The 27,819-nt window shown below is 41.6% G+C and overlaps 2 protein-coding genes and 2 non-coding genes across 4 annotated transcripts in view; all 4 read left to right on the top strand.

The window, feature by feature from the left end:
* The window catches only part of LOC108894943 (ELKS/Rab6-interacting/CAST family member 1-like), a 109,982-nt gene extending 89,665 nt beyond the window's left edge, over positions 1-20,317 (top strand). The window contains 2 exon segments of the mRNA XM_018693591.2: positions 4,247-4,432; positions 18,105-20,317. Of these exon segments, the coding sequence (XP_018549107.1) occupies positions 4,247-4,432; positions 18,105-18,242 (324 nt within the window). The 3' untranslated portion in view covers positions 18,243-20,317.
* Positions 20,318-23,032: 2,715 nt separating this feature from the next.
* On the top strand, positions 23,033-23,143 carry trnal-caa (transfer RNA leucine (anticodon CAA)). Its single transcript has 2 exons — positions 23,033-23,070; positions 23,098-23,143. It is a non-coding gene; the product is annotated as a tRNA-Leu (tRNA).
* Positions 23,144-23,418: 275 nt separating this feature from the next.
* Positions 23,419-23,530, top strand: trnal-caa (transfer RNA leucine (anticodon CAA)). The gene is made up of 2 exons: positions 23,419-23,456; positions 23,485-23,530. It is a non-coding gene; the product is annotated as a tRNA-Leu (tRNA).
* A 420-nt stretch (positions 23,531-23,950) lies between these two features.
* wnt5b (wingless-type MMTV integration site family, member 5b) overlaps positions 23,951-27,819 on the top strand; it is a 74,243-nt gene continuing 70,374 nt past the window's right edge. The window contains exon 1 of the mRNA XM_018693617.2: positions 23,951-24,388. The gene's annotated coding sequence lies outside the window, so the exon portion shown is untranslated. The remainder of the gene's footprint in view (positions 24,389-27,819) is intronic.

The raw sequence follows: 27,819 nt of genomic DNA, 5'->3' as shown, positions 1-27,819 counted from the left end.
AATTCCTTTGATGATCAGTCTGGACATCTGCTTATTTTCCCTTCATACCACTTCTTTCCAACATTTTTTTGCTGTCCTTGTTAATGTATTGATCCTCTTGTTTGTCTGTGCAACAGCATCTTTTTCTTATTGGAAACACCATGTGTTAGTCACTATGCTTTAGATCATTGCACGACCCCTTCATTTCTCTGCTGAACTTACTTCACGTGTGCGATGTAGCAGATGATTTAAGAAAACTGCTCCTTTGCCAGAACTGTTAAGTAAAAAGTAAAGTTTTTCTTAGGAATGATAAAAGGAAGATTTTCCTTTGACCCTTGCCCTGTACTGTTTTTTAATTACACAGAAGGGGATTTCAGTATGTTTAAGGCCCAAAGGTCATTAATCGCACATGCGTGACAACCTTCAAGTCAAGCAAGAATGAAAAACACCCGTTAAAAATCAATCTTAACACATTGAATGTGGAATGAAATCTGTCTTAAGACAAGAAACTTTTCTTTTCATTCTTCACTCATGTGTTTCTAATGCAATTTAAACATTTCCTTGAATAATATAGTATGTTGACAGTAGTGGAGGGTTCTGATCTTCTGATACAGTCACTTAATCCTGTAAAATTCTTGGAACAAGTTAATTGAAAATAAGTAGAAGTTGCCTTAATGTTTGAAAAAATGTAATGATGAAAAGTAATGTGAGTATATACTTACATTACTAAAAGGCTAGAATTGGTTCGATCTGAAACAGGACAGTGAAGGTGACACCACATATGAGTAGCACATGCTGCTTTTAGCACAGTTCAGTTCCTCCAGTGGGATTTCCCATTGGGATGCTAAAAGCCCAAAGGTTCACCAGCGGATCTGAGTTTGTCCCTGGTTATTAATTAGCGGTAGCACTTCCCTGCTGAGAGAGAGAGGCCAGCACACACACAACTCACACTCCATCTCTTTAACTTTGCATGCATGCACTTTCCCCTTGGAGTGTAAGGTGGGTAATTCGCCATAGCACATTACATCAGAACAGTGACTGATTGTGACTCTTTCTATAAGAGTTTTCTCTGTGCTGTAGTCGGGGAGTGAAATGCTTCAGAAACAACTGCAGCAGAGAAACACAGGAGAACACACATAGCATTGTTGAGAACATTTTAATGGTGCTATGCAATTTTAATGCTCTTGAGTGGTATTAGATGCATCAGTTAAAAAGGACAGGGAGTTCTAATTCAGTGTTTTGTTTTGTGAGGTTTCTCAATATTTTAAATGACTTCACATGAATGACTACACAAAGCTCTTACCTGTTAAATCACAGGTAAAAACATAACATTAATGCTGAGGCTGCATCTTTTTATGTGTCATTTAATGTTACTTGAAGTGATGATTTATATAGAAGACTGGAGCGCCTTCTGCCTTATATGATAAATATTTAGTGTAACAGTGCTTTTGAGGTAAATGTAAATATCAGTTAAGTGATCAAAAGAAATTATTATTTATGAGTGACTCAAATTATGAATCGATTATCTAAATAGTTGCTGATTATTTTTCTGTTGGATTCATCAGCTAATTCTTTGATTTAAGAACAATTCTGCCCTGCACAACCACAGTCTGATCTGCTGGTCATTCACTCTACACTCTGTAGTGTAGCTCTTGGAAATCTAGTGCCTTGCTTAAGGGCTTATCTGCTGTGGTAATGAAGGAAGTCCAATCTTTGTAGGTGTGTGTTTTACCTTAAGAAATCTTTTCCTTCCTCCTCTGATGCTGTTCCTGGTCAGATAAATGTATTTGTGCTTGTGTGCACGTGTCTCAGAGGCATCAGTGGAGAGAGAAAAATCCTGATTTCACCGTATAATGTGACCATGGAAGACTTTTTTTAAAAATGCAGCCAGTCAGTGAGGCCAGCTGAATGTCTCTCTTTGGAGTTGTTTCATACTACAGTAAGAGTCTGGTAGGCAGTCGTGGGAGGATAATAAAGAGGCACAAACACACACACTCTGACACACACACTGTCGTATAAAATTATGTCTCCTCTGGGATTGTTTCGTAGTACAGTAAGACACTGGAAAGCACTGTGGACTCATTAAACACACACACTGCATACATTGACCGCTGCAGGTTGTGTAATGCAATAAAAACACATAGGCACATACATACTGTACACTTTAATAAAATCAGTAAATTTTTTATAATAGACTTTCAGCTCCGCAAAGACTTTCAGAGGCCAACGTTTTGTTCATATTTCACATTATTATTACTAGGGTAAACTCAGACTTCTTTTTAAACATTGTTTTTAGTTATTATATAGTTGTTAAAAGGGAAAAGAAAGCACTGGTGTTGTTATTTCTGTCTAAATGTCTTCTTTATATCGCTATCATTCCTTCCATTCTTTCACTCTGTTTCTCATTTGTCTTGTATTTGATCCACAGAGCTCCGCTGCAGGTCTGGAAAGTGTGGACAGTGATTTTTTAAAGCTTTTTGACAGAATAGTCCGGATTAGAACGTGCTGTGAGAAAACAGCTGCTGCACATATGTTTAGTCTGTTTTCAGAGCAGTAAAGCCAGATTTTGAGAGATGTTTTCACATATTGTCATATAACACAACAATCTTGGAAGGATATCGTCCTTGTTTTGACTGTCAGCATACGTCTTACCATTCAGCAACGTAAATGTTTTTAAATACAGAATGTCTATGATCCCTCCAGCCTTTCTTTTTGCTTCTCTTTTCTCCTCTGTCTACCTCCCTCTCTCCTCCGCAGGGAAATGTTCTGTAATGTATTTCGTAATGGACTGTAACCTACTGGCAGGTCCTCACTGGAAAATACTGTAACGAGAGCTATTTACAACTCTGATAACGACCCTGCATGAGTGTGTTTGTGTGTCTGCTTGTGCTGTACGGCCATGTGCACTCACACATAGTATATATTAAAGTGTATGTATTTAGTGTTTGCGTGTCTGTGAGAAACAAGCAGTTGTGAGCCAGGGAGGTGTGGTAGCTACTCATGAACACACGAATGGAGGTGGTCTGGAAAAACACAAGATTACTCCTGCTTCCATTTTCCCCCACAAACCCACCCACAGCAAGCTAACACATCAAGTTACTGAATAATGAATGTTAAATATATATGTAGAGTTTTATATGTTATGCTTCATTCAAATATTATCTGAATCTGCCCATCTGCATCTTGTTTTTTCACAGCTTTGACAGCTGAGGCTTCTAGATTTAGATAGGTACATTTCACTTAGCATCGAGTCAGGAATACCAGCAGCAATGAGGTTACATGCCATTCAAAGCAGTGTTTAAACTATTGAGGTTTCCTGATAAACAGTTTTAACAGACACCTGCCAACAAATCAGAAAGTATTTGATATAAAAACATAATAATTTCATATTGACTGACAGCCACTGACTGTAGCTTAACAGTGGAAAGTTCAGATATAGAGAAAGTGACGTTACTGTGCTGAGTGAAAGGATCCTGCCGTTGAAACTCATGAGCGTGTGTGTCGGTGTGTGTGTATGCTGAGTGACAATGAGCACAGAGAGCAGAGCGTGGACAGACGCCATTGGGATTAAATATACTTTACCAACACACACACCTACAGCCCTCTTAACATGCTTCCTCTGCACTTAAATCCTGCAATTCCCCCAAGGAGGAGAGTGTGTGTCTGTATGTCTTATCTGTGTGTGTGTTTGTGAGTGTGTCTCCTGGGGGGTCCTGTCGCGTAACCCCCAAAATGCACGTATATCAGTTTTGTTCGTCTTATGCTCATTCCCACAGTTAAACACACACACACACACACACACACATTAGTCATGGCCACAGTAAAACAAATGTTGCGGTTAAACAGCTGAGTCATATCATCAAAGCTGTTACCTGTACGCTGCTGATCAGCCGTACAACTATGATGTGGTGCAGTTAGTTTACCACATTAACGATCAGTATCACGGTTATTCCAAAAATAATTGTGTGTGTGTGTATTGGTATATTTTAAACCTAGACCAAACCGGTCACATGACCACAGCAACACACGAGTGTTTTTCCTTTACTTCCTTCCTCATTTTAAAATCCATTAAAACAGGCACAAGATTTTGGTTCTGGTCTGAGGATAGTTATTGCTTCTATTAAAATCAGATTATACCAAGATTATATCAGAAGTGTTTAAAGCAGCAAATAACCATACCTAAGCATTCACTCTCTCTCTTCGTTGGTTATATTGTGTTTACGGTGAAATGGAATAAAAATAAATAACTTTTTCCTTCCTCCCTCAGATTCTCTCTCCCCTCCTGGATCTCAATCAGAATCGCAGTAAACTGAAACTGTACATCAGTCACCTGACCTCACTGTGTCAGGAGCGAGACCCAATCATATTGCAGGACTTCGCCCCGCCCCCCGCCTATCACCGCTCTGACTCCGCCTCCTGGCATACGCAGCTGCACAGCATGACGCAGGAACAGGTAAGACGTTTGTCTGTTTCTCTCTGTGTGTGTGTGTGTGTGTGTGTGTGTGTACCTCTGAAAGATGAGGGGAAAAATCATGCAAGGTGAGGACATTTGTCAGTCCTCGACTACAAGTGTGTGTGTGTGTGTGTGTGTGTGTGTGTGTTTGGAGTAAATTTGCTCTGTTTTTGAAAGATGTGGAAAAAAACTGAGAACATGTTGTCACTCCTCATTTATCAATTTCTAAAACTAACCCCTGAGTGTGTGTGTGTTTCCGTGTGCTTACTTATATGTACTGTATGTGATGACGAGTGTGAGTTTGTGTGATTGTTCGCACTGTGTGTGTGTGTGTATGTGTGTCTCTGTAATTGTGTGGATGTGCTTGTAGGAGTGGGGCACACACTGGTCAGCCTGGCAGGTTTTTGGCACTGCCTTTGACATTATTGAATAGATTTACTCCAGCGGGGTCACCTGACGACAAGCTGCTGGCAGGGGAACAAATACCGTTTCAGACGTTTTTTTTTACAGGGAGTAAACTCTGCTTCAAACTTTTGGCAGCAGGAGGAGGGTTGGTTCATATACTGAGCAACAGAGGGGAGAGGAGAGTGTATTTATTTTACTGTCGAAAGAGTTGTCATCTGAGAGAGGGAGGAGGGAAAGAAAGAAAAGGTGAGGCTTAGGGAGAGTCGAAAAACACTGGCTAACCTTCGCTTCGCTGTAGCTCCATTGTCATGGTAACAAGTTGTGTTTTCAGACACTGAATATAAACTATATATTATGAAATTAATTTTTTAGCTGTGCCTGACTTCCCCTGTCTCTCTCTCTCTTTCTGTCCTTTTCTCCATATTGAAAACATATCAGGCGATGGTCGCTACATGTGGTATACATTGAAAAACGGTAACTCTAGACACACACACATGCTCTCAGAGCAATGTGACAGAGTGTGTGGTTAGGGTATAGCAAGACTAGTTTCCGAAATTCCTCATGAAAGCCCTATTGTATGTCTTAATGCTGCAAAATGTCTCTGTTTAGCATGAGTGCTTCAGATATGGCGCTGCATGCTTTGGTGTCACTTTAAATAAACTCTGAATATAGAGAATTAGGTTGTCATTTAATCACTGTGTACATTAAAGGCACAGAGAAATGGTCTGGGTGACTTTCGTGGACAGACAATTACTACACGTATTTTTCACCATCAGCCTGTTTTCACTAAAAGAAAATGCCGACAGTATTCTGCGGTTCAGTGGCCGGGGATCCACATTTTCAAAAGAAAAACATACTCTGAATTAAAACTGATTATGTGGGCAGCTGTGAAAGCTTATCTAACAAGATTGAATGCTTCTAGACGGCCAGCTGAGTAGCCTGCAGTATTTTATTCCTACCTTGTATTTATAAAAACATTTAAAAATATTGAAAACATTTGAACCAAACTGCGCTCACGGCCACATTCAAGTCAAATTTACAACTGAGGAAAGCAAGATCTTAAAAAAGAGCGTATTTGCCCACAAATCACTTACATTTTACATTACTGCTAACCATTCTCATGGCATACTGCAATGTTTTGAATTTCTTGGTTGTTTTTCTTGTTTTCTGCTCATTTATTTAACTACAGTGTTAAAACCAACTCATCCATCACAGAAAAACATTGTGTCTGCCTTCACTGTTGTCAAAGTTGAGTTATCCTTTGCACTGATTAATGCAGTTGTAACATATCCTCTTACCCAAATTTGTCAGGCTTCCAATATTCTCCATAGGTCCATAGTTTTAACCCTATTTTAGCCGCGTTTGCCTCCCATTAAAAAGCTTAGGGAAGCGTCTGTCCACTGTGGCTCTTTATCTGAGGTGGAGAAGTTAACCAGATGTGCTTTTACCAAACCATTATAGCAAAGTACAATTTCAAAAATGCATTGGATTGGTACAGTAGTTCAAAGTGCAGTTGGCTCTGTCAAAAATAAAAAATAATTAAATCAAATTTCAGTTGTGGTCTAAGGGAAGGCATAAATATTCCTGCTTTTTTTGTTTTTTACCTCCGCGCTGGCAGCAGCCATGGCCAGAGGCATTATGCTTTCGGGTTGTGAGACCATCCGCCCCATACTCACGATATCTCAGTAACACCTTGAGGGAGTTTCTTGAAATTTGGTACAATCTTTCACTTGGGCTCAAGGATGTACTGATTAGATTCTGGTGGCCAAAGGTCAAGGTCACAGTGAGCAATCCTATAATACAAACTTTTTAAAGAATGCTCACTTAATTGTTCAGATGACAAAAGCAGTTCATACTTGCAGAACAGCAAGAACACTTCTTCTGAGAATTTCAGCTTTTGGGTGAAAAGTCCAACTTTTATTTCCATATGTTCTCACTCTTCACTTTCTTAGCCTTCGTTTTATCATTCCCCTTTGGAAGACGGTTCCTCTTTTGCTTATTTTTCTTCTAAAGTGCCTCCATCACCATTTCCCTTCACTCTCACTTTCTCTGTGTCAGTGTAGGTGTGAGCGCTGCTGAGTTTTAAAAATGCTCACTACTTAGATTTTTTTACTCCGTCTTTGGTGAGATGTTTCCCTTAACAACATCACAGTTTGAATTTGTCTGCCTCTCCTTCGCTCCCTCCGTCCAAATCCACCCATACTCAGGCAGTGCCACTTGGCGCCATGCGTCTGCTTTAGACCCCGACCCTGCCTACACACAATCACAGACACACACTGCCAGTCTTTCATTCAAGCCCGTGTTTCTCGTTTTCCTTCATCATGTGTCACCATCACCCTGGCTGACCCTCTTAATGCGCACACACACGCTCGCGCACAGACTCCCTCCAGACCACCATGTTCCAGTGTGCCAGCTTCTCTTCCCTGTCTTGTGGTGAGTGTGTGTGTGTTTTACAAGCCTCTCCCTGGCTCTGTTAAAATGCCTGGCACTCTGTAAAGCCATTAGGATCATACTAAAATAGCATGTAAAACACACATGGACTGACACACAAACACAAACGGAAATCTACACATCCCTCACCCACATTAGCTTTAACAGTAATCGTGAATGACCACCGGAGGCTCCTGTACCTGACAGTGTGCTTCTGTAACGTGTCACCAGCTCAAACATTTTACTAACACGGTGTCTAATGTAACTTTCCTCTGTGTTGTTAAACTGGAGCAGGAGCCAAAAAAGCAGCCTGGCTCAGGTTAGAGGAAAGGGTGGTGGGTGAGAACAAGTTAGTCTTTAAGGTTTATCAACTGGGCACCTCCCAGTGCAGATAACTTGCTACATTAAGAGCAAGCAGTAAATTCAGGCCCTACAGCGCAAAATTCCTGCTTTCTGCACTGATAAGCTAAAGCGATCATACTACTGTAGGTAGGTTTGACACTACTGAGAAGTTAAACAAATCTACTGTTCAAAAAACAGGGTTGCTAAAAAAGATATACAGCTTTTTATGTACCTGAAATTATTAACCTGCATGCTTGCTACACTTTCAAAACAGCAAAAGTAAAGAGGGCCACAGAGTGCCTTTGTAATTAAAGTTTAATTCCTGAGATTTCAAAATGAAACTGGAGTTTTTCTTGACATGTTTTGGGTGGTTTTTCAACCCCAGATGAAACAGAACAAAAAGATTTGCTTCACAATAAAAAATAAAAAGTCTTTGTGGCAAAAATAGAAGATATTATTTCAGCACAATAAACACTGCATCTCATCAGTCAGCAGATTTTGAACAAAATACTTGTTAAAATGTTTTAATACATCATGTGAACTAAATCATGAGCCTTTTATTGAACGACACAATGATCTAATATATTGTTAAAGCCCTCATTAATTTGTACCATTTAAATGTGATGATCTGGGTTTGGATGCAGCCTGTGACTTTTATCATATCGTCCTCCAGTTTAGTGTTTTTTAATTCTTCTTAGTGTCAGTGAAACGTTTAGATTTCTGAAGCCTAAAGAGGAGAAAACATGGAGATTTGTGGCAAAGCAACCACAAGGAGATGGCTACAGGGGGTGGCAGTGTCAGTCAGTCCTCTGCTTTGGTCCAAACTGAAATATCTCAACAACTCTGCTGGACTGAGTTCGTTCTTGCATGTGTACTGTACTGAAGGTACCAGACTAGTCCGTGTTTACATGTCGGGTCTCGGCTAAATCGCTGAAGCAGCATGTAGCCCAGCGGTGAGCTGTTAGCGAAAGGCCGGTTTTCAAAAAGATGGATTTGCTGAAGATGTTTTTTTGGTCGTCTGTTCCCGTGTGTTTGTTTCCATGTCTGTCTTTAACCTCAGCTGAACTACAAAAGTAACACTGATTCCAATAGTGAGGTTTTACTAAAAGAGCTGTTTTCTGTGCCATAGTCATAATAATAACCTTTATGGCTGAATGACGTCTCTAATGAGCACTGAAGAGAACTGGCATCGTAATCTTCCACACACACACACACACACACACACACAGGAAGTCTCTCTGGCCTATGTCTCTTTCCTTGGCCCGAAGTGTGAAGGTATAACAATTGGCTGTATGTATGTTCACATATCTGTGTTTATGTGTTTTTGTCTATCTGTACGAGTTCCATTAAGTGAAAAAGCTGTTGAAGTATGTGTGTGTGTGTGTTTGTAGTTCATTTTAGTCTGTGTGTGTGGACGTTTGCGTGTGTTTGGTGCTGTAAAAAATGTATTAAGTGTTACTGGCTGACTCTGACGTTATATCGCTGCTCTTATGAATCAAGTATGAATTGTCAACCCGTGACTCTCTATCTGCTAAAAGTAAAATGGCTCCCAGTGAGTGACTGTGAGTGTTAGCGAGCCAACTCAAACTGGAGAAACCTCAGTGAAAACTAGAGTCCACATATTTACAACTCTACAAGTCATTGTAATGTAGGAAAATACCACACAATTACAGACTTCAAATGTCATTGTTGTTACAATGTAATCTCCAAATAAAAGGTTTCTCAGGGAGGAAGAGGGGAGTATGTTCTTTCTCTTTGGTCAGTTAAAGTTATACAACAGGGTATCACAGGTTTCCAGGGCCTGGCAGCTGTTAGCTCTACTGAAGTGACTCAGATTACTTTCTAATAAACTTCCAATGCATGAAAACAACAGCAATATGCTGCTGCAGCCCTGGTGAATTCAAACTCTGCTCTGATATCAAAACACTATAAAAGTGATGCAAGATAATAAAAATCCAAGAGCGATCATTTGTTTTTTATGATGAAGATAAACTCTCATAAAGCTAAAGACCAGAAGTAAATGTGAGGCCATTATGTGGTCAGATTTATAAGTAAATTAGTCATTCTTGTCTATATGGTCCGAGTTCTGCTTACTAACAAATTAAACAAAATATTTGATATAATGGCAATATGCTTAAAAATACCACAAAAAAATGTGTTTTATAAATGAGGCTTGTCCCGCCTCACATATAAAACTCAGATGCTCACAATCGTTGTTTTTTCAGCTCTGCAGCCTGATGACCTGTGGCACAGTGATGCCCTCCTCACAGACTGACAGGCTGCACAGGAACGATGCATGTCTCTGTGCGAGGACTCCTCATGGTTGCAAGGTCACCGATTGGGTGAATTTTGATTGACAGGCGATACAAAAACAGGATGAGGTGGAGCTGGAACTTAAACATCACAAGTTGATAATGAAGACTGTGGCTACAGCACATCAGTACAGTACTGTATCAGTACAGCAGTTGCGGTAGCCCAGCTGTGCCTGCGAATGCGAAACTTAAACATCTCTGGTGACAAAAATGTGGAGTTATCGTTATTTTGAGATTCAGGCGTGTGTTGGTGTGTGTGACAGAAAGTTTCCTACTGATTAAAATCCTGGTGTTACCACTGTACATATATACTTTCTGCCTCAGAGAAACTGAAAACACAATGGCTTTAATTCAAAGCTGTGTAAATGCCACATAACTCTGAAATGTCCAAGACAAGAAAGGTGATGTAGTTTTCCTGTGAAGATTTCTCCTTAGGGGTTGTTTTTACCGTGTTCTCGTGTTCCCGAAGAGCTGTAGACTTGAGATTTGATACGTGGACTTGATTCATAAAAACGTCATCTTGAGAATTAATGCTCCAAAGATGTGAAATTAAAAAGCGAAAAAATATTCGTGTATCAGGTTTTGACCTGGTAACATCCTATTACAATAAAAATAAATTGGAAAGACAGGCTTCACACGGCCACACAGCTTGAATACTTAATGATTAGGCTTTGAAAGGACTTGGTCTCTACTAATACAGCTTTGCCAGGGATAATATTCAAATGCTGCTTCATTTTAATGGCCAGAATTCAGACCTTAAAGACTTGCAGTTGACCCAGGAAGACATGTGACTTGACTCGAGGTTTGACATGGAATTGCCGCAAAAGGCCTCAAAAACAATGTTGTATGTTGGTGCATTGCAAGAGAAAAAAGCTTTTGTGTCCGTGTGTAAATGAAAGTGTAACAAGGTGTGGAGGAGAGGAAAGACAGAGGGAGGAGGAGAGGTGGAGGAGAAATGTTTGGGGGTTGTGTGGAGCAGAGATCCATCCATTTGTGCCGCGTTGTGGTCTGGGGTCTCTCTAGGCTTTCATTAGGCAGCTCTGCTTCCTGCTCCAAGGATGATTGTTTTCTCTCTAAATACAACGCAGAGGTCCTCAACGGCCGTTAGACACACACACACACCAAACACACACTCAGAAACACAGACAAAAGGAAGAGACAGTCAGACACACACACACGCCTGACCCTCAGAACCCATTTCACAGCCTCTCTCACACACACATACACTTTGGCCTTCGCTGGTCATTACAGACTAACTGCTGGTTTTTATGCAGATTTATTGAATCCAGGCTTAATGGCTTTACCAGTCAGCCTCTTTTTTACATGCATTTGTCTTTTTTCTGTCTTTCACTTCTTTCTCCCTTGATCTTTCCCTCTGTCTCTGGTTATCACTCTCTCCTCCCACCCTCCTTTTAATTTCTGTCCTCTCCTCTCTCCTCTTCCTTTACTTTCCTCCTGTGTTCCTTTAAATCTTTCAGACTTTCTTTCTTTTTTCATTTTTTCCATCACTTTGTTTCCCCCTGTCTCTGTCACGCTCTCTGTCTGTCACTCTTCAATCTCTGGCTCTCTTTTCCATTCTTTCTGTCCATCCTTCATCTCCTGTCTGTAATGAGAAGACAAGCCGGTGATGGTGACAGGTGAATGGCAAAGATTTAAATTAAGAGAGAGAGAGAAACATGCACGTCACTCTCACACTTTCCTTGTCTCTATCTTGAACTCTCAGTCCACAATGGCAGCCATTGTGGAAGTCTAGCTTCACACATTTCTCCTGCGTTATTGCTGCAGTTCAAGTTCCTTTTACTGCCACATGGCCATGCTGGAGGAATTCATTTCAGGACAGCCATAAAATCATTCTGACTTTTACAAACACCTCATAAATTTCAATGGAACAATTATTTGGAGACAATGTAAATTGTACAAATGCCATGCATATACTGTGTTATGTAACCAAATATGATCTTGTAAATTGCACTCACAGAAAAGACAGCCAGCTGGGGTAACTGAGGATGTACTGCACTTGTTTGTCCTCTCCCGCATTTTATTTCACTACTCAGTGTTAACTTCTATGAAAATGTCTTTTAATTGTTATATTTGAGACTGTGGCTAAAGCTAATTGATTAAAAGTTGCGTTGTTTCTTATTTTCTTCAGGGATTTATGGGATGAGCAAACAAATGTAGTCATCTAAACTGCACTAATTCTATTTTTCCTGATTGTTTTTGGCAAAATTAAACCAATATAAAAAGAAAAACTCATTGGTTTGAAGAAGTTCACCATTTTAAAGTAGCTTGTGAGTGTACTCCATGTAGATACTCATCTTTCTCTCAGCTATATTCCACAGATTTTCCACCTTGGTTTAAATTAAAGAAAGCCACTCACATGCCAGGTTTGTTTACTGTGAGGCAAATTGCTTTTGGCGTCCGTGGCTCACTGTATGATGAGATAAATTGCTAAGCTTTGGGGGAGTGTTTTGAACCCTCCCTGCTTTGGTTTAGTATAAGATAAACGTCTTTATTTTGGTATGAGCTGTTTTTATGGCAACCCAGGCTTCCTTTTGTCACACCATTAGATTGTATTTCTCTTCCCTTCATCTTTTCCATTTGAATAAGTAAACCAGACCTAAAAATTATCTAATTCAAACTGTGAATTAGTTTGAAGTAAATTGCTTCCATCTTTTCAGATTGGCCTACTGGGAGGTTACACTGTACAGGCAGTGCTAGAGTCTGTTTTGTGGTTTATTTCTGCAGCCATTAGTGCTGTAAGTCCAGGCTTGTATAGTTTTTCCTGGAGGGCCAATTTAAGGTTTAAGTCTTTTTTTATATACTTTATAAGTCCTGTTCTCTCTGAAGGTGTTCCACCATAGTTACCATACTTCCATTCATAAGTCCCTGTGAATGTAACCTGTGTTATTAGGTGCTGAAGTGAATGTTTGAGACCTGAACTGACAGATTTAAGTTCCCAGATTTAAATAAAATGCTGCGTAGGGAGTTGTACCCATACCCTTCCTTAATAGTTACCGCAAGTGCTCATGAGCAAGGCACAGGATGGTGGAGAGCCCCCAGATTTGAGTGCGTTTAATCCTCTAACTAACTGCTCCCAGAGGCAGAGCCTGTAAATATGAAAATGTTCCTATAGTCAGTTTGGCTGATTAAATAACCCTGTTAGAATAAAGTTACCAAACCATGTCGAATCACCCGCAAAACACACTCCCCCTGTATTTTTCCTCGGCTGTTAGTGCTGAAGGAGTGCAGTATTTTTAGTCCTTCAGGAGCAGTTTTAGGTACAAGTCCTGGAGCTCTATTCCCTCAGCAGCTCGTTAGCCTGCGTCATTAGCTGAGCTGTACTGGACTATGACAGAGCACACACACACACACACATTCACACACATTTGGTCACATGGCTCAGGCGCTTTTGGGCTTGGTGCAGCCAAGCTATAAAAAAAGTCTACATACTGTACAGTGTAAGCCTGTTAGAACCTAATAGTTTAAATAGAGACAGGAGGAGAAGCAGGGATTATAATCGTCCATAAAGGCCTCTTATAATTTATCCCTTTGCTCTTACTCATAATGGTGTTTCTATAGCACTGAGTCTTTTAAACCTCCTTTGACTGTATCTTTACTTCCTGCAACTTATAGTATTGCTGAAGAATATTTGCCCTCTAGACTTTTTCTGTGTCCTGACCCCCACTTAGTTGTTTATATAACCCTCACATTATACCCTGTTAAAACACTTCAAAATGGTGGAAAATTGGCCACATGCTTAGGATAGGGATGTAGGGAAAAAATAATGTTGCTACTCTACCTCAGAGTAAAGGAGCTGAAGCATAAAATAAAATGTATAAATTCTCACATGGTGGCCAGTTCTGCCTTGGTCCTTGACCGAATTTTTCACTAAACTTCATTAATCATTTCAATAAGGTAAAACTGGCTTCTCTCCATTCATATCGTTCATGTGCAGCATTAAAGACCACTGTTACACTTTTCTGTGGGTTGTTTTTGGCTCTCGAAATTCCTTGTTTCATCAGAGGCAGCAGAGACAGAATCTTAAACATTCTCAAGGCAGCTATAGGAGTAATTCCATTATTTGTGCAGCACAAAATTCTTTAGTCCTCATGATTCATACAACATAATTTCCCCTAAAGCAAGATGAAGTTGACTGTTTAAAATGTACAGCTATTAAGTGGACGGAGACAGTTCTGTGATAAAAACACACCTCTGGCCTCAGAATCATCTGTATGTTGCATGTTGTCAGGTAACTCTGTAAGGTGTGTGTCTGCAGCAGGCGCTTGACGCGCTCACAGATGGGCTAATGCACTCCAATTAGATGATATATTTGTCCTCCCTCTTTCTCCACCTCTACCTCCACCCGTTTGCAGTCTGTTCTCTCTCTCTCTGTTAATCTCTCTGTCTCTATCTCTCTGCTGACTTATGGCTTCTTTAGAAAACATTAGCATTCCTTTGCAAAGAGGTTCAAGCCCTCTGATGTGTGTCAGCGGGTCAATGCACACACACACACACACACACACACACACACACACACACATCTTACCCTCATCGTCACTCTCAAGCTATCACCCTGTGTGTGCATGGACATGTGTGTGCGCAAGCACAAGGCTTCTGCTTGTGTGTGTGTTTGAGTTTGACAGATTGGGTTGGGTTTGGCATTAAGAAGTCAATGCAATGGATAGCCGTGTGTGTGTGTGTGTGTGTGTGTGTGTGTGTGTGTGTGTGTGTGTGTGTGTGTGTGTGTGTGGTGTGTGTGTGTGTGTGTGTGTGTGAGTGTGTGTGTGTGTGTGTGTGTGTCTTCAGGCCCCTGATAAGGCAGATAATGATCCATCATGATAATGGAGCTTTAATGGCTGCAGTAAAAATCATCTTCAACAAACCCTCTCCTTCTCGCTCTCTCTCTGTCTCTCTCACACACTCACTCACACACACACACACACACACACACACACACACACGTCTTACCCCTTACATCTGTCTATCTCCTTGCTTCCCACAATCCTCTCTGTCACTCACCAAATTAGAACTTGAACTTGCTACATACACTTTAGCCTCACGCTGTGCACTCACACACACACTTGTCATGTCAAATACCCAAACCACTGTATCACACACACACATTCACTGACACCTAGACTAATGCATCCCATACAAACACACACAAACACACACACACTTACAGGAGTCATGAATCTGGCAACACTACCTCTCTGCCCACTTACATGATTTCATCTACATTTCTCTCTGACCACACACTGTGATGTGATCCATGGGAGCTTATAACCACAACATCTAAACTTATACCTCATAACTGGAAAGTGTATCGTGCAACCTTGTTTATATTTAATCTTTTCAGGTCATAAATGAGGTTTGGATTGAATGCAGCAAGATGTTTATTGCTTGGTAACGTGGGGATGTTTTCCTTTGCAGAGGAATCAATTATGATTACTAAAGCAAGGAAAACTGGGTCTTGTTTTTCTAGTGTTGGCCGTTGTTCATATTAGTTATGAGAAAATGTTACTCCCCATGTTAATTGTAGTGATTTGAGGATGTGGTATGTCCTGTGTCTGTCTGTCTGAAAAAACCTTATAGGAAATTTTCACACAGCCACTCCAGGGTCTAGCCTCTGACTACACCATGAGCACACACAACCTGGTTCTCAACCTGGAGGAACCAAAAACACTGGGAACCACTGACTGACACGACTGACTTGTACTGGCATTATTATTTGTAAAATATCATCAGAACCAGCAGTAGCACAACCAAAATTCAAAAATACTGAGGTTGTGAGACACCTGATTGGCTTTGCATATGTTACTTGTTATTCTACTCATACCTCTAACCAAATGGGACTGTTGTACAGTTTTTTGAGAGAAACTGTCAAAGGATGATTGATTGATTTTCATTAAGCACATTGATTGAGGTGAATCCCTTATTGATTCTGTTATTAAAACTGTCAATGTGGGGCAGTTAAGTTATGGATCACAGAGTGCTGGAACTTAATATCAAGACAGTATCACTCACATTTTGTATCCTCAGTGTATATGATCCTGTTTCTGGTTTATGGCAGCGTTAGCGCTGTGTTTGACCCGTTTAATCTAGATTATTTTTAACACCTTTTTAAGTGTCTTTCTGTTGTGTAGGTCAAGGCTGTGTGAGTCAGAGAGCAGAAGACACACACTAAACCATTTATCTCCTCTCAGTCGTATTCCAACCTTATCTTTACTGCTCTGTTTTTCAGCGGGATTGCAACTAAAATACACAGCCGTTAAGCTGAATTACCCGCAAACACGTAAACTGACATGTAGGAAATATGTCGATGTGCACAGGTCTGTGTGGATATTGGCCTGAGGGTGTTTGGCCATCGTGGATGGGGATAACAAATCAGATAAAAACAGATAGAGCTCCAAGAGATGACACTGATAAAAGCTGGACTACGTGTTCGCAACTTACCACTCTGCTCTAAATCTTACTTCTCTCGTCTGTCCTGTTCCCGTGATAAATGATGGTGATTCCTCGAAGCCCTGATAAAGTCATGTTGATGTTTTTCTCTCGTGGATGGAAACACTGCAGAAAATTGTTTCATAACTCGCCACAAATGGTTTGTTCAAGTACACAGAAGAGTATACAGTGTGTTTCCTACTTATATTACCAGGAAAGAGTGAATGAGTCAGTGAGTGTTAGTGTGTTGGTTGTTGTGTGTGTAGTGGGGGGTGGTTCCCCGCTGTCTGATGCTAATGGAGCTTTCAGAATGGGCCAAATTGTGCCAGACCATGCACACACACACACACACACACATACACACACACAGGCACACACAGGGAGGGGTGGAGTGGTCGAGCCTCATTGCTTCCCCTCACATGGCTTCATACTCTCCTTCACCTCCTCATTCCCTCACTCATTCTCTCCATTTTTCTCCCTCTTTCCGTTAATTTCCTTGTCATCTTCGCCATCGTCTCAGTTTTCTCCTCAGTCCTCTCTGCCAACAACGCCTCTGCTCTCCTCTCCCTCTTCCTCTTCACCTGTCTGTCTCTCAAAAACAGTTATTAGTGTTACTTAAAGTAAATTAGATATTTAAGGGGAACTTAAGTTATTTAGTATTTAGTACTTCCTTAAAGGTGAGGGATTTATTTAAAAAACAGAATACAAGGAGAATGGTAAAGCTTGCAAAACCCTGGATACTACACTTCCCACAATGCAAGTTAATAATGTATTTTATTAGGCCCAACCTGCCAGATAAACAACCGCATCTTTAAAACTCCACATGCACAGTTTTTCCTTGATATGTTACAACATGATATATAGATAAGAAGCAATATTATCATGTGATTTACTGGGGAGATTTCATTGATCATTAACAGCACTACTACATGCAGCAGTTTTACACTTGAATAAATCCACTGCAATATAAAATGCCACTGAGATTTGCTGGCTAAGAGATGAGAGCAGAGGGAAGAGGTTAAAACTTAACGAGGAACTATTTTTGCCAATATCTGACTCAGGCCCTCACACACACACGCACACACAGAGGCGCGTACACACACCAAACATAAATGCGGGCTTGTGTTACATGACTGTTTGAGCGGCGCTCTTATTGATACAGATGTATTGGTCATTAAGTCAGTTAGGTTTGACGTCTCAGCTTGGCCGCAGCCAAAGAAAACAACATCAGCGCTCTCTCACAGAAATGTTCCACTCTGTATGGGCAGAAAGAACTACATTGTGGTGTTTTCAGATTACAGTCTGATGTGTGTGTGTATGTGTGTGTGTGTGTGTGTGTGAGTGTATATCACCTTCAGCATGCCCCTTGATCATCCATGAGGCTACAAGGAGAGTTGGTGCTAGCGTGCTCTCCTGATATTGGATTTAAATCTCTTTAATCTTTCCGTGATTTTGCTTTTCTTTCTGAACTTGGAGGAATAGTTCCACATTTTAGGAACTACACTTCTTGGCTTTCTTTGCAAGAATTAGACGAGAAGATCAAAACCACTCTTATATCTGTAGGCAGGAGGTAGTGAGCTTAGCATAGCGTAGTTTGCATAGTTTAACCCATACAGACACAGAAGCATAAAGACAAAAGGTGTCATTTTACTCCTCCTCTAAATGGCTGTATCACAAGATTTTAACTTATAAAATGTCTAAACTCTCATCCCTTCTTTTTGTCTCCATCTTTCTCTCAGTTGGAGGTGGAGTTAGAGCTGTGTGAGAGGGAGGGGGCGGAGCTCCAGGAGTACGCCAATCAGGTCCTGCAGCAGATTGCCGACCGATGCCCTGACATTTTGGAACAAGTCGTCAACGCCCTGGAGGACAGCTGCTGATGCTCACACACACACAGACACACACACGCACACGTGAACACATTCATCAGCATGAGAGTGAGAAAAAAAGCACGCAACCACACACCAACCATCGGACAATCAGACGTCTCCAGTGAGCCCTCGAAACCCAATGATACACAAGCAAAATCACAGTGTTTGACGTGAGGATGAAATCTCCTCTGCAGCTCCTCTCTCACCTGCTCTTCACAGGGGATCTACAAAAAAGAAATCACTGATAAATATTCCTCCACTGTGTCCTCATGTTGAATTAGCAGTGTTGGCTGAGGGAAGTGTTGTTCATCTTTCAGTTCAAAGTGCTTTGTCAGGCATGCTAGTTAAATGGAAATATTTGATGTTTTTGAGACGTTAAACGTGTACTGTCTTAGCTAGTCCAAAACAGGAGGAGCCTTCACTGCACTCGCCGCCTGTGACACGTCACAGCGGCCATCTTGTGTCCTTCCAGGCAATCAGCAGTCGAACTTGTTATTGCGATTTGATGTATTTATATAGGAGGAAGGAAAAAAAATTAAACCTGTATGAAAAAGGGTTCAAGTAAGTTGAGACTGCCAGGTTGTTTCTGATGCCAGACTTACACGCTGTTGCCACATTGTTATTCGATTGGTTCAGATACAAAAGTGTGTTTATTTCAGCTGCCTTTGGTTCTTTACATCATTTGCTGCTATCTTTTTTACCTTTTAGTTCCTATTCTCTTTTTTTCCATTTCTCTTTGTCAGGTATCTGATGAAACGTCCCAGCTTGCAGTTTCTTTCAGCAGTAATCTCTAGATAGTTGTGTAAATTGTAAAGAGAGAAGTTTAATTAACAGAAACACAGCTTTCATCAGGGGAACACGACACTTTCATCTGTTGTTTTCCATTACCGATGAGAGGCACAAACTACAATAAATCTCGCAATACTCCCTTTATTAAAACACACCAGTGTAGATGGTTTGTGTTTCTTTTTAACCTAAGAAAACATCATGTTCTGTTCAGTTACGATGTCCATGCTGAAATTACGTCGCGTTCAGATAATCCCTCACGTACCCTTTTGTGACAATCCCTTTAGAGTTAACCTGAGGAGAAGTCTGAACTTCATCTCCCCTTATTGAAGCATCTTTCGTTTTTGTTTCTTTCTTTCTTTCTTGGGAGGGAGGGAATATAAAGTAATTGTTATATATTTTTTTGCTTTTGGTAATATATATATATATATATAAAACACTAATCTTGTTTAATTGAAAATATTGTCATCTATTGGTTGGTATGTTACATAATGTGTCAAAATCTTCTGTTTTTTTGTGATTTGCAAGAAACCACAGATCTGTTCCACACACAGGAGACTGTTATTGGGAATGTACATTGCACCTACTTGAGGCTCTGTGTCCACCGGGGAGCGTTTTCATCCCCAATCAGTTCCTTCTTCTTGTTGTTTACAGTGGAAATGAAACTCTAATGCATGTTTCCCACAGCGCTGACAGCCTTAGCATGATTTAAACGCTTGCAGTGCCGAGCACTAGAGGTTCTGATCGTTTCAAGTTCAAGCAAAAGCTCCTCCGCCTGAGGATTTTATGGTCTCGTGCTGTACTGAGTGCTGAAGACATGACCGGCGTTGGCCCACATGCATCTGTTTAGTGCTGCTCGCTAAAAAACAAAAAAGAAAATAAATACCTGGTGGACACAGAACCCAAAGACAGGGATTTACACCGCATGCTCAAACCTGATTTTACCCCAAACTCTGATCCTCAGGCTTTCAGAACAGGTAGAAATATGTTTTCCGACGCTTGAAAACACCTGAAAGCATCATGGGTGTAAGTGAGGAGTTTCATTTCACAATAAGAGCCTGAAGTTTCCTCAAATGTTACTGGTCTGAAACTGCTTAAAGCTTTAATAATCGTGCAGAGTTTGAGTAACATTTGACAAATACTGGTTATTTTATTTTGGAATGAAGCTGAGCTTGTGTTGTAAATCCAATGTTTTATACTGGTAATGTTTTGATTGGTGATGACTGGGACTCACCGTGACTTTGTTGTGGATTGAAAACCGGAATGAGAGAATGGAATAAAATATGGATTTATCTTTATTTTGTGGTGGAGGGGTTGTCTTTGTCTTTTTGTCCATCACAGAGCTGTGGCAGTGGATCCCAACCTTTTTTAAATGATGCAACTCCCGTCCCCGTCCTCAGCCTGTGTGTGGAGCGATGAGCAGTTTAACCAAAGCATGCTTTGTCTTCCTCATAGTGTTTCATTCGAGGGGATTTTTAGAGGCAGGAAGAGGTGAAAGTATCCACTTCATGAGAAAGAAATTAAGAACAGAGTAAAAAATAAACATAATTTGCTGTAACAGAAACAATATTTTTCATTCCTTTCCTTCTGGGAAACTGCTCAACTCACAAACACCTTCGCACACTGGTGAGTGTTTTGTTAAGTATGTGACTGATTGTTTTGTCTTTGGAACATCTTTTCATTTGTTTCCTTTCCTTACTTCTCCTGACCTCTCCCTCCCTCCCTTTCATTTTACCTCCCTCATTCTCTCTATCTCCTTTTCACATGCAGACTAAACTCTGTCTCTTATCGTGTCGCCACTGGTTTATTTTCCTCTCCGCCCCCAATAACGACATTATTCCATACCCCACTCCTCCCTATCTCCACCAGTATCCTTTTGAAAGGCCTCAGTCTGATGCACACACACACACACACACACACACACACACACACACACCAGCGACACCATTACTGTTGTTCTGTAAATGCAGCTGATTGCAGCAGGTTAACTACAAAGTTCATAGACTCATTCAAGTAGAAAATCTGGGTTAACCGAGCCACCCAGCTCAACTGACCTTGACCCTTGACCTTCGCCAGATCTTTAACCTCCTCTGTGAAGAATTTCCGAGCAGGGATCAAAAACATCATCAGGTCATTGGGGTCAGTCTGTTTTTCACACAATAAAACATATCAAACACTCTGGAGAACCAACTCCTGACAGTCTGTTAAATGCAGCATATGTACCTTCACATATGGCAACGCTTTTTACATGAGCGAGCACCTGGGAGTGTGCAGGCGGATCGGTTCTGCTTTCCCCATCTACTGTCCTAATAAAAGCCAGCGGAGGGAGACAGAGGGGAAGGATGGACGGAGCAGAGGAGGAGGAGGAGGAAGAAGAAGAAACGCATGTATGACTCCCTGATTTATGTGATGGCAAAAAGAGAGAGAGGGAGGGAGAGAGAGGTAGGAAAGAGCGGAGACACAACCCACTGAGCAGCAGGCGTCGTTTCATCTTCTTGTCTCTGCTGTGACTCAGGCGTCTCAGATTCTCTTTTAGCTGTTTGTCGCACGGTTTCAGAACAGGAAGTATGCACATAATTACATATTTAAACCTCAAAAGTTTGTGTCAGAGAAGTCTGTTTGTACAGTATGTTCCCACAAGACATAGCAGCAAACAGTCACCTTAGAGAGCTTTGAAAATGGCCTACGAATGTGACATTGCTCATTGGAAAATAAAGGAGAAACTACAACAGTTAATGGCTTTAAAGTCAAACAGTACTGTCTCACAACACAGTGCATAAAGGAAATTTATGGAGCTGCTCACACCTGGAAACAAGTCACACAATTTGTGAATAATGGTGAAACAGAAACCGCTCCAGGAAAACTTCAAAAAAGAAAAGAGAACTTTAAAAAATAGCGTTGCATCTTTGGAAAAACATTTCAGTTCATGGTCTGTCTAGAGCGGAAAGAATTCGATTAATCGATCAGTTAAAGGACAAAAAAATCAGCCTGAACAAAACAGAAGTGATTCCTTCTACAGTAGTAGTAGCGCAGTATATAACAGGATAGGAACACAGATCTGTCCTGCTGAGAGCACCAGACGGCTGAGGCTGACAACTCCGCAGCTCAAAGTTGTCGTACTTTGGCAACTTTTCTGAGAGTAACAACTTATCATATGCACAATCACACACACCACACCTCTCTGTGGTTGATAAGATCTTGCTGATACTGGTTCATGGCACAAAAAACACAGATGTCCTTGAGATAGCATGTGTTTGTGAGCACGTGTGTAGTTAAGTGTGTATCTACATGCAGTGCAGCCTGTCTTTCCATATGTACTGCATATATATATATATGTATAGTGGGGGACTGAGACACATGAGGAGCCGGGAGGAGAAATAAAAAGTTGAGTGACTGCAGAGGAAGTGGGGAGGGCTTGCGTTGGCTTTGGGACGATGTGGTTTCAATCATCACACATCACATCACACATGAGTGAAAAGAAAAAAAGAAGGAGAGGGTGATGGAGAGAAAGAGAAAACAGAGAGAGAGGGTGAGAGAGGAGGAGGAGGAGGAGGAGGAGAGGGAGGGCTGCCTGAGACCAAAACAAACAGCAGCTCAACTTAAAACCCACAGTCAGAGTATATTACATGTTTTCAAGGTAAATAATTAATGATCTCAGTTGTGGCTTGAAGAAATAAACTTGTTTACTCTGCGTGTACAGATTTTGGCATTATTTCCTCTAATGAATGGGTTGAAAAGTAAATACATTACTGAGCTGTAGGTGGGATGAATGAGGGAAACAAGGAGGAGGGGGGGGCTGTAGGAAAAACTTTTGAGAGGAAATAAAAACAATGTGAGAGGAGTAGAGAAGCTAAAATAAGCTGTTAGCCACTGACAGTCAAACACCCAAAAACACGGATGACATTTTCCTCTTCCTCTTCTTTTTTTTCCCTCTGTCTGTCCACTCCTGTGACTTTTAATGCCCTCTGAGAAAACGTTCTCCGGTGCTGCCAGGCGGACTCTGGCGACCAGTTGTCAGGATGGCCGAGCGGTCTAAGGCGCCAGACTCAAGGCTTCACTCCTTCCTGAGCAAAGGGACTTCTGGTCTCCGAATGGAGGCGTGGGTTCAAATCCCACTCCTGACACAGGCTTTTTACCTGCAGGTTTCCTTTCAACACACACACACACACACACACGCACGCACTCAGTAACCTGCAGAGAAAGCTCAGGGAAACACGTGATGGGTAAAGCTGCACAGGTGATCGTGTTGACTGTTAGTAAAACACATTCTGATCATCTGCACATTCATTTAATGTCGCCAAAGGGGGAAACCCCGTCAGTCTTTTACACACAAGACAGGCATTAAATGCAGGCGTTTAGGGACTCCACTCTGACTTTAAACTCAGAGTGACACCAAGTTGTCAGGATGGCCGAGCGGTCTAAGGCGCCAGACTCAAGGTTTCACTCCTTCCTGAGTAACAGGGACTTCTGGTCTCCGAATGGAGGCGTGGGTTCAAATCCCACTCCTGACATAAGTTTTACCCGCACGATTCAATCTGTTAAAAAACACACACACACCTTCCTCTCCCTCTGTTTCTGTCTGAAACAGCTTTCTCTCGTTTTCTTTCTTTCTCTCTCTCCGCTGGTGGGCAGGCGGACAGTCTCCACATCACAGCAGAGGACAGTCGCTCAGACAGAGAGAAGGAAAGAGAAGAAGAAGAAGAAAAACTTCTGGGCTCTTTTGTTTCACTCTTTCTTCAAACTTCTCGCTCGCGTTTCTCGACGCGCAAACTTCGTTGAGTTTTTTGGACGGCGCAGCCTCCCGCCCTCCGTCCCTCCCTCCTCCTCCTCTTTTTCCCCCTGCGTGAGTAATTAGTCGGACAGCGTTTGGAAACTTGTGATGGCCGTGAAGAAATCTCACTTTATTTCTGACACCTGTTGCTGAGGACGCAGCGAGCGGCGCACGCGGGGCCGTACACGACGGTGGAGCGCGTGCTGCTGGGTTTCTGACTTTACTTCCAACATTTTGTTACATGGGACTTTGCGGGATCTGACAGGTCCACGGGTCGCCGCAGGCAGCGTTACACAGCCCCGCAAATCCACTTTTCGTGTCTCAGACAAGAACTTTGTTGCGTTTTTTCTCTCTGAAGGTGAAAAGTCAGGACACTCGGAAGAACTTGTGTCTGTACCACAGGCTGCTGTGAAGGGTTTTCCCCTTTCTTCAATAAAAAAAACCAAACCGAATACAAAAACCCCCGCAGCGATCTGTTTGAAAGTTTCCCACCCGGACACAGAGGTCACACTTTTCGGACTTGAGCGCTTCGGATGGTGGGAGGAGAAAGTTTTCCTGGAGAGCGGAGCAACAACTGGGCTCGAACACAACAGAGCAGGTAAGAAAAACACAGTTTTTTTTATAATGAAGTCTGAGAGAAAAGTTTTCAGAGAGATGCCACCATGGAGAAGAGAGCCATTGAATCTTAAACTCACAGTCAGCGTGCACTGTCAGTCCGTATGTCTATTAAACACTATAGATTGTGCACATATGTCCTTCTGTCAATCTGTAGCTGTCAGATTTATTTGCTGTCATCATTTGTCTCAGCTTTTTTAAAAAACTGCATTTGAACTTGAGCCCTGCGATAGTTTGGATCAATGTTCATCTGGAGTCGATGTGAAAAGGTTGGTTTAAACTCGGTCCACTCGGTTTTTGGACTTTGTATTCCTTTCTGTCCCCACAATGTTTCCGCTGTCACAGTCTACTTACAGAATGGGCTTATTTCATGACTTTTGGCTTTGACTCTGCATATGACAGTGGTGAAACTGCAGTATATGTGTGTGTGTGCGCGCGCGCCTGAGCCTGTGTGTGTGTGAGAGAGAGAGATCTGCCAACCCCATCGGCCCTAAATGAAGGCAGCCCTCTCGCTTTGCGGTGGAGACCAGGACTATTTTTGGTCGAAATGTTGCACAAATGTTTCTCTCAGTTTAGAGGAGTTGGTCTTGCCTTCATCTGGGCCAGAGGCTGAATGGCATCTCGCTGCAACACTGACACAAGTCTGGCTCTGACTCTGCGAGGACTCTCACTTAAAGTTTGACAGGTATTATAAACCCAAAAACTGGCTTTGGTGACAGTGGAGGAAGAGCTCTGGCTTCTATCTGATGATGGTAGACTCTCTACATTAGTGTAACCCTGTGTGTGCATTCTGTTGTATGTGACTGTGTTCACTGTAGGTCAGAGGTCAGCTGTGTGATCAAACAATACCAGTAGATGAAGTCCTACACTATAGAGCAGACATGGATAACATGTGGACATGTTGTAGTTTGTTAAAGATGTGTTTGTGTGGACATGACAAGCTCTTTAGGAAAACCAGAAATGTAATTTTTGTGTTGCGCTCTCAGAGTATTTTAATAGTTTTTTCCATGACTACAAATCAACCAGATGTGGCTGAATATTCTCCACATGTCATCATGAAAACACGTTTATACTGGTGATGAACTTTATACATGAGACATGATGCTTTCATACTGTATTTATCTCATTATATGTCGGTGATTTCATGCAGGAGTTTATGTGTGTGTTTTGCCTGTTTGACCTTTGACCCCAGCTCTAAGACTCTCTCACACTAACATTAACTAATTATGTATAAGAAATTGTCTGAGCCAGCTTTTTTAGTTAAGTTTGAGTGCACACGTTTCCACATCCAGAAATATTAAAGCTCAAGTGCAGAGAGAGCCTTGAAAATCAGCAGCATTATCATAAAAAAACAGTTACACTCAATTTCAGCAGGGAAATGTAGTAACACTGAAGTGGAAAACACACAAAGAGCACTTTATTCACTGGTATTCATTATAGAGACAAACAGGGCTTCATGTTTTTCGAATCATCGAAACATTTTGCTTTTCGTGGAGGGGCAGGCATGGCAGAGAAAAGAAAAGTTTCTCCGTCTGTCAGCACATATGAAAGCAGCTCAGATTCGTTTTCAACATGTGATGTGATGATGGCTGCAGAGGTCGTCTCCGGCGGTGACGTCTCCGGTTCGCTTTTGCACTTTTGCAAGATTTTAAAGCCCTAAAAAAAAAAAGAAAAACCCACATGGAGCCGTGGACCAGACCGACAGCCGCACTGATAAACCCTGCAGGAGGAGAGGAAGTCTGAGTGTGTGTGTGTGTGAGAGAGAAGGTAGATAGTAATGTTAGATGTGTAGATAGAGGTGGCGAAAAGTGTTGCTGTCAACAAGTTAGCCATTAGAGAGAGATAATCTCTCTTCCTCCTCCCTCCCTGTCTACCAAGTCAATCTCTGTTCTTTCTCTTCTCTCGCTGTTTCATTCATGACATGATTTTACCTTTCCTCTTTCTTTTCTGCCTCTTGTTCACTTCTCAGTTCGTACGCCGTATTGTTTGGGATTTGATGTTCACTTCTTGTTGACGCCGTACACAACTCTCATTTCATCCTTGATGCATGAAAACTGTGCGACTCAAAACATTCTCACAGTTTAACTTCAGCTGAGAGGTTTAATGGTTCTGCGGTGCTCGTAATGCACTTAGAAAGCCCATTAGGAAAAACTTGAGAAATCCTTCAGCTCATGGCTGCCTCACTTAAGTGTTTGAAAAGTTGACACAGATGAAGAAATACTCCCAAAGTAATGATTTGGTTCTAATGAGGGAGCAGCTTTTTGTGTCTGAGGCCGTCAAATCTGTATTCTGAACATTTTCTCACTGTTAATATTTTTCCCTTTGCGTCTGTCTGTCTGTCTGTCTGCCCTCAAGCTGGTGAGAAAGACCTTTTCTTTAACCAAACCCTGAAGTGCTGCTTGAGTGTCTGGTCCAGTGAGACTCGGTAATTAGGGAAGGAGAGTAGGTACGTGTGTGTGTGTGTGTGTGTGTGTGTGTGTGTCTCCATGCTAGACATTTGAGAAGATGGGATGTCTGCAAGTGTCCATAGATCCTCAAGGTGATTCACGAGAGTCTCTGTATGTGTGTGTTCCATATGTTAAGACAGCTGATCTGGAAATAAGGGAATATTTTCTAATTCATCAACAGTCAGAGACACAGCGTTCAGTGAGTGTGTGTAAAAGTGTGTGTGAGATTGGCGGGGGGGCTTTAACACTGGATGTGTTATGTGTGTGTAACCCACTGGGAGCACTAATGACTAACTTGGATTCTCCCTCACACACACACACACACACACACACACACACAGGTCCAGCTCTCCAGTTGAGGAGCTGGTGTTTTAAACACTCATCTCTGATTGGTCTGACGTGAATCCTGGGAATTCCAGGACAGTGGATGACATTGCCCCCTCCACCTCTGGTGTGTGTGTGTATGTGTGAGAGAGAGAGAGAGAGAGAGAAAGAGAGAGAGATCCTTTGTTTGCATCCATATAATCAGTCTGGTCTGTTTGATGCTGCTGACTTTGCAAACTGAGATCTGTTCGAATGTAGAAACAGGTCTGGCATTTTTCTGGATTTTACTTTATTAATTGAAATGATTATTTGATTAATTGATGGGTAGAAAAATAATCTGTAACTACTTTGATAATCGCGTGATCCATTTATAAGCGAAAACTCCAAACACTCACTCATCCCACCTTCCCCAGTTCGCTGCTCTTCTCTGTTTTTAAAGGACTGTAAATTAAACATCTTTGGGTTTTGGACTGTGAGGTAGAAAAAACAAGGCATCTGAAGATGCCACTATAGGTTTTGGGAACTTTCAACGTTTTATCGACCAGACAAGTCGTTGATCAAACAAGAAAACAATCAGCAAATTAATCCTTAATAGAAATTTGTTTCAACACAGTAGAAGTTGGTTGCTGTATTTGATGTCTTG

The sequence above is a fragment of the Lates calcarifer genome, linkage group LG18 (genome assembly GCF_001640805.2).
Source record: "Lates calcarifer isolate ASB-BC8 linkage group LG18, TLL_Latcal_v3, whole genome shotgun sequence".
In the NCBI taxonomy this organism is placed as follows: domain Eukaryota; kingdom Metazoa; phylum Chordata; class Actinopteri; family Centropomidae; genus Lates; species Lates calcarifer.
This window is presented reverse-complemented; position numbering and strand designations above follow the sequence as displayed.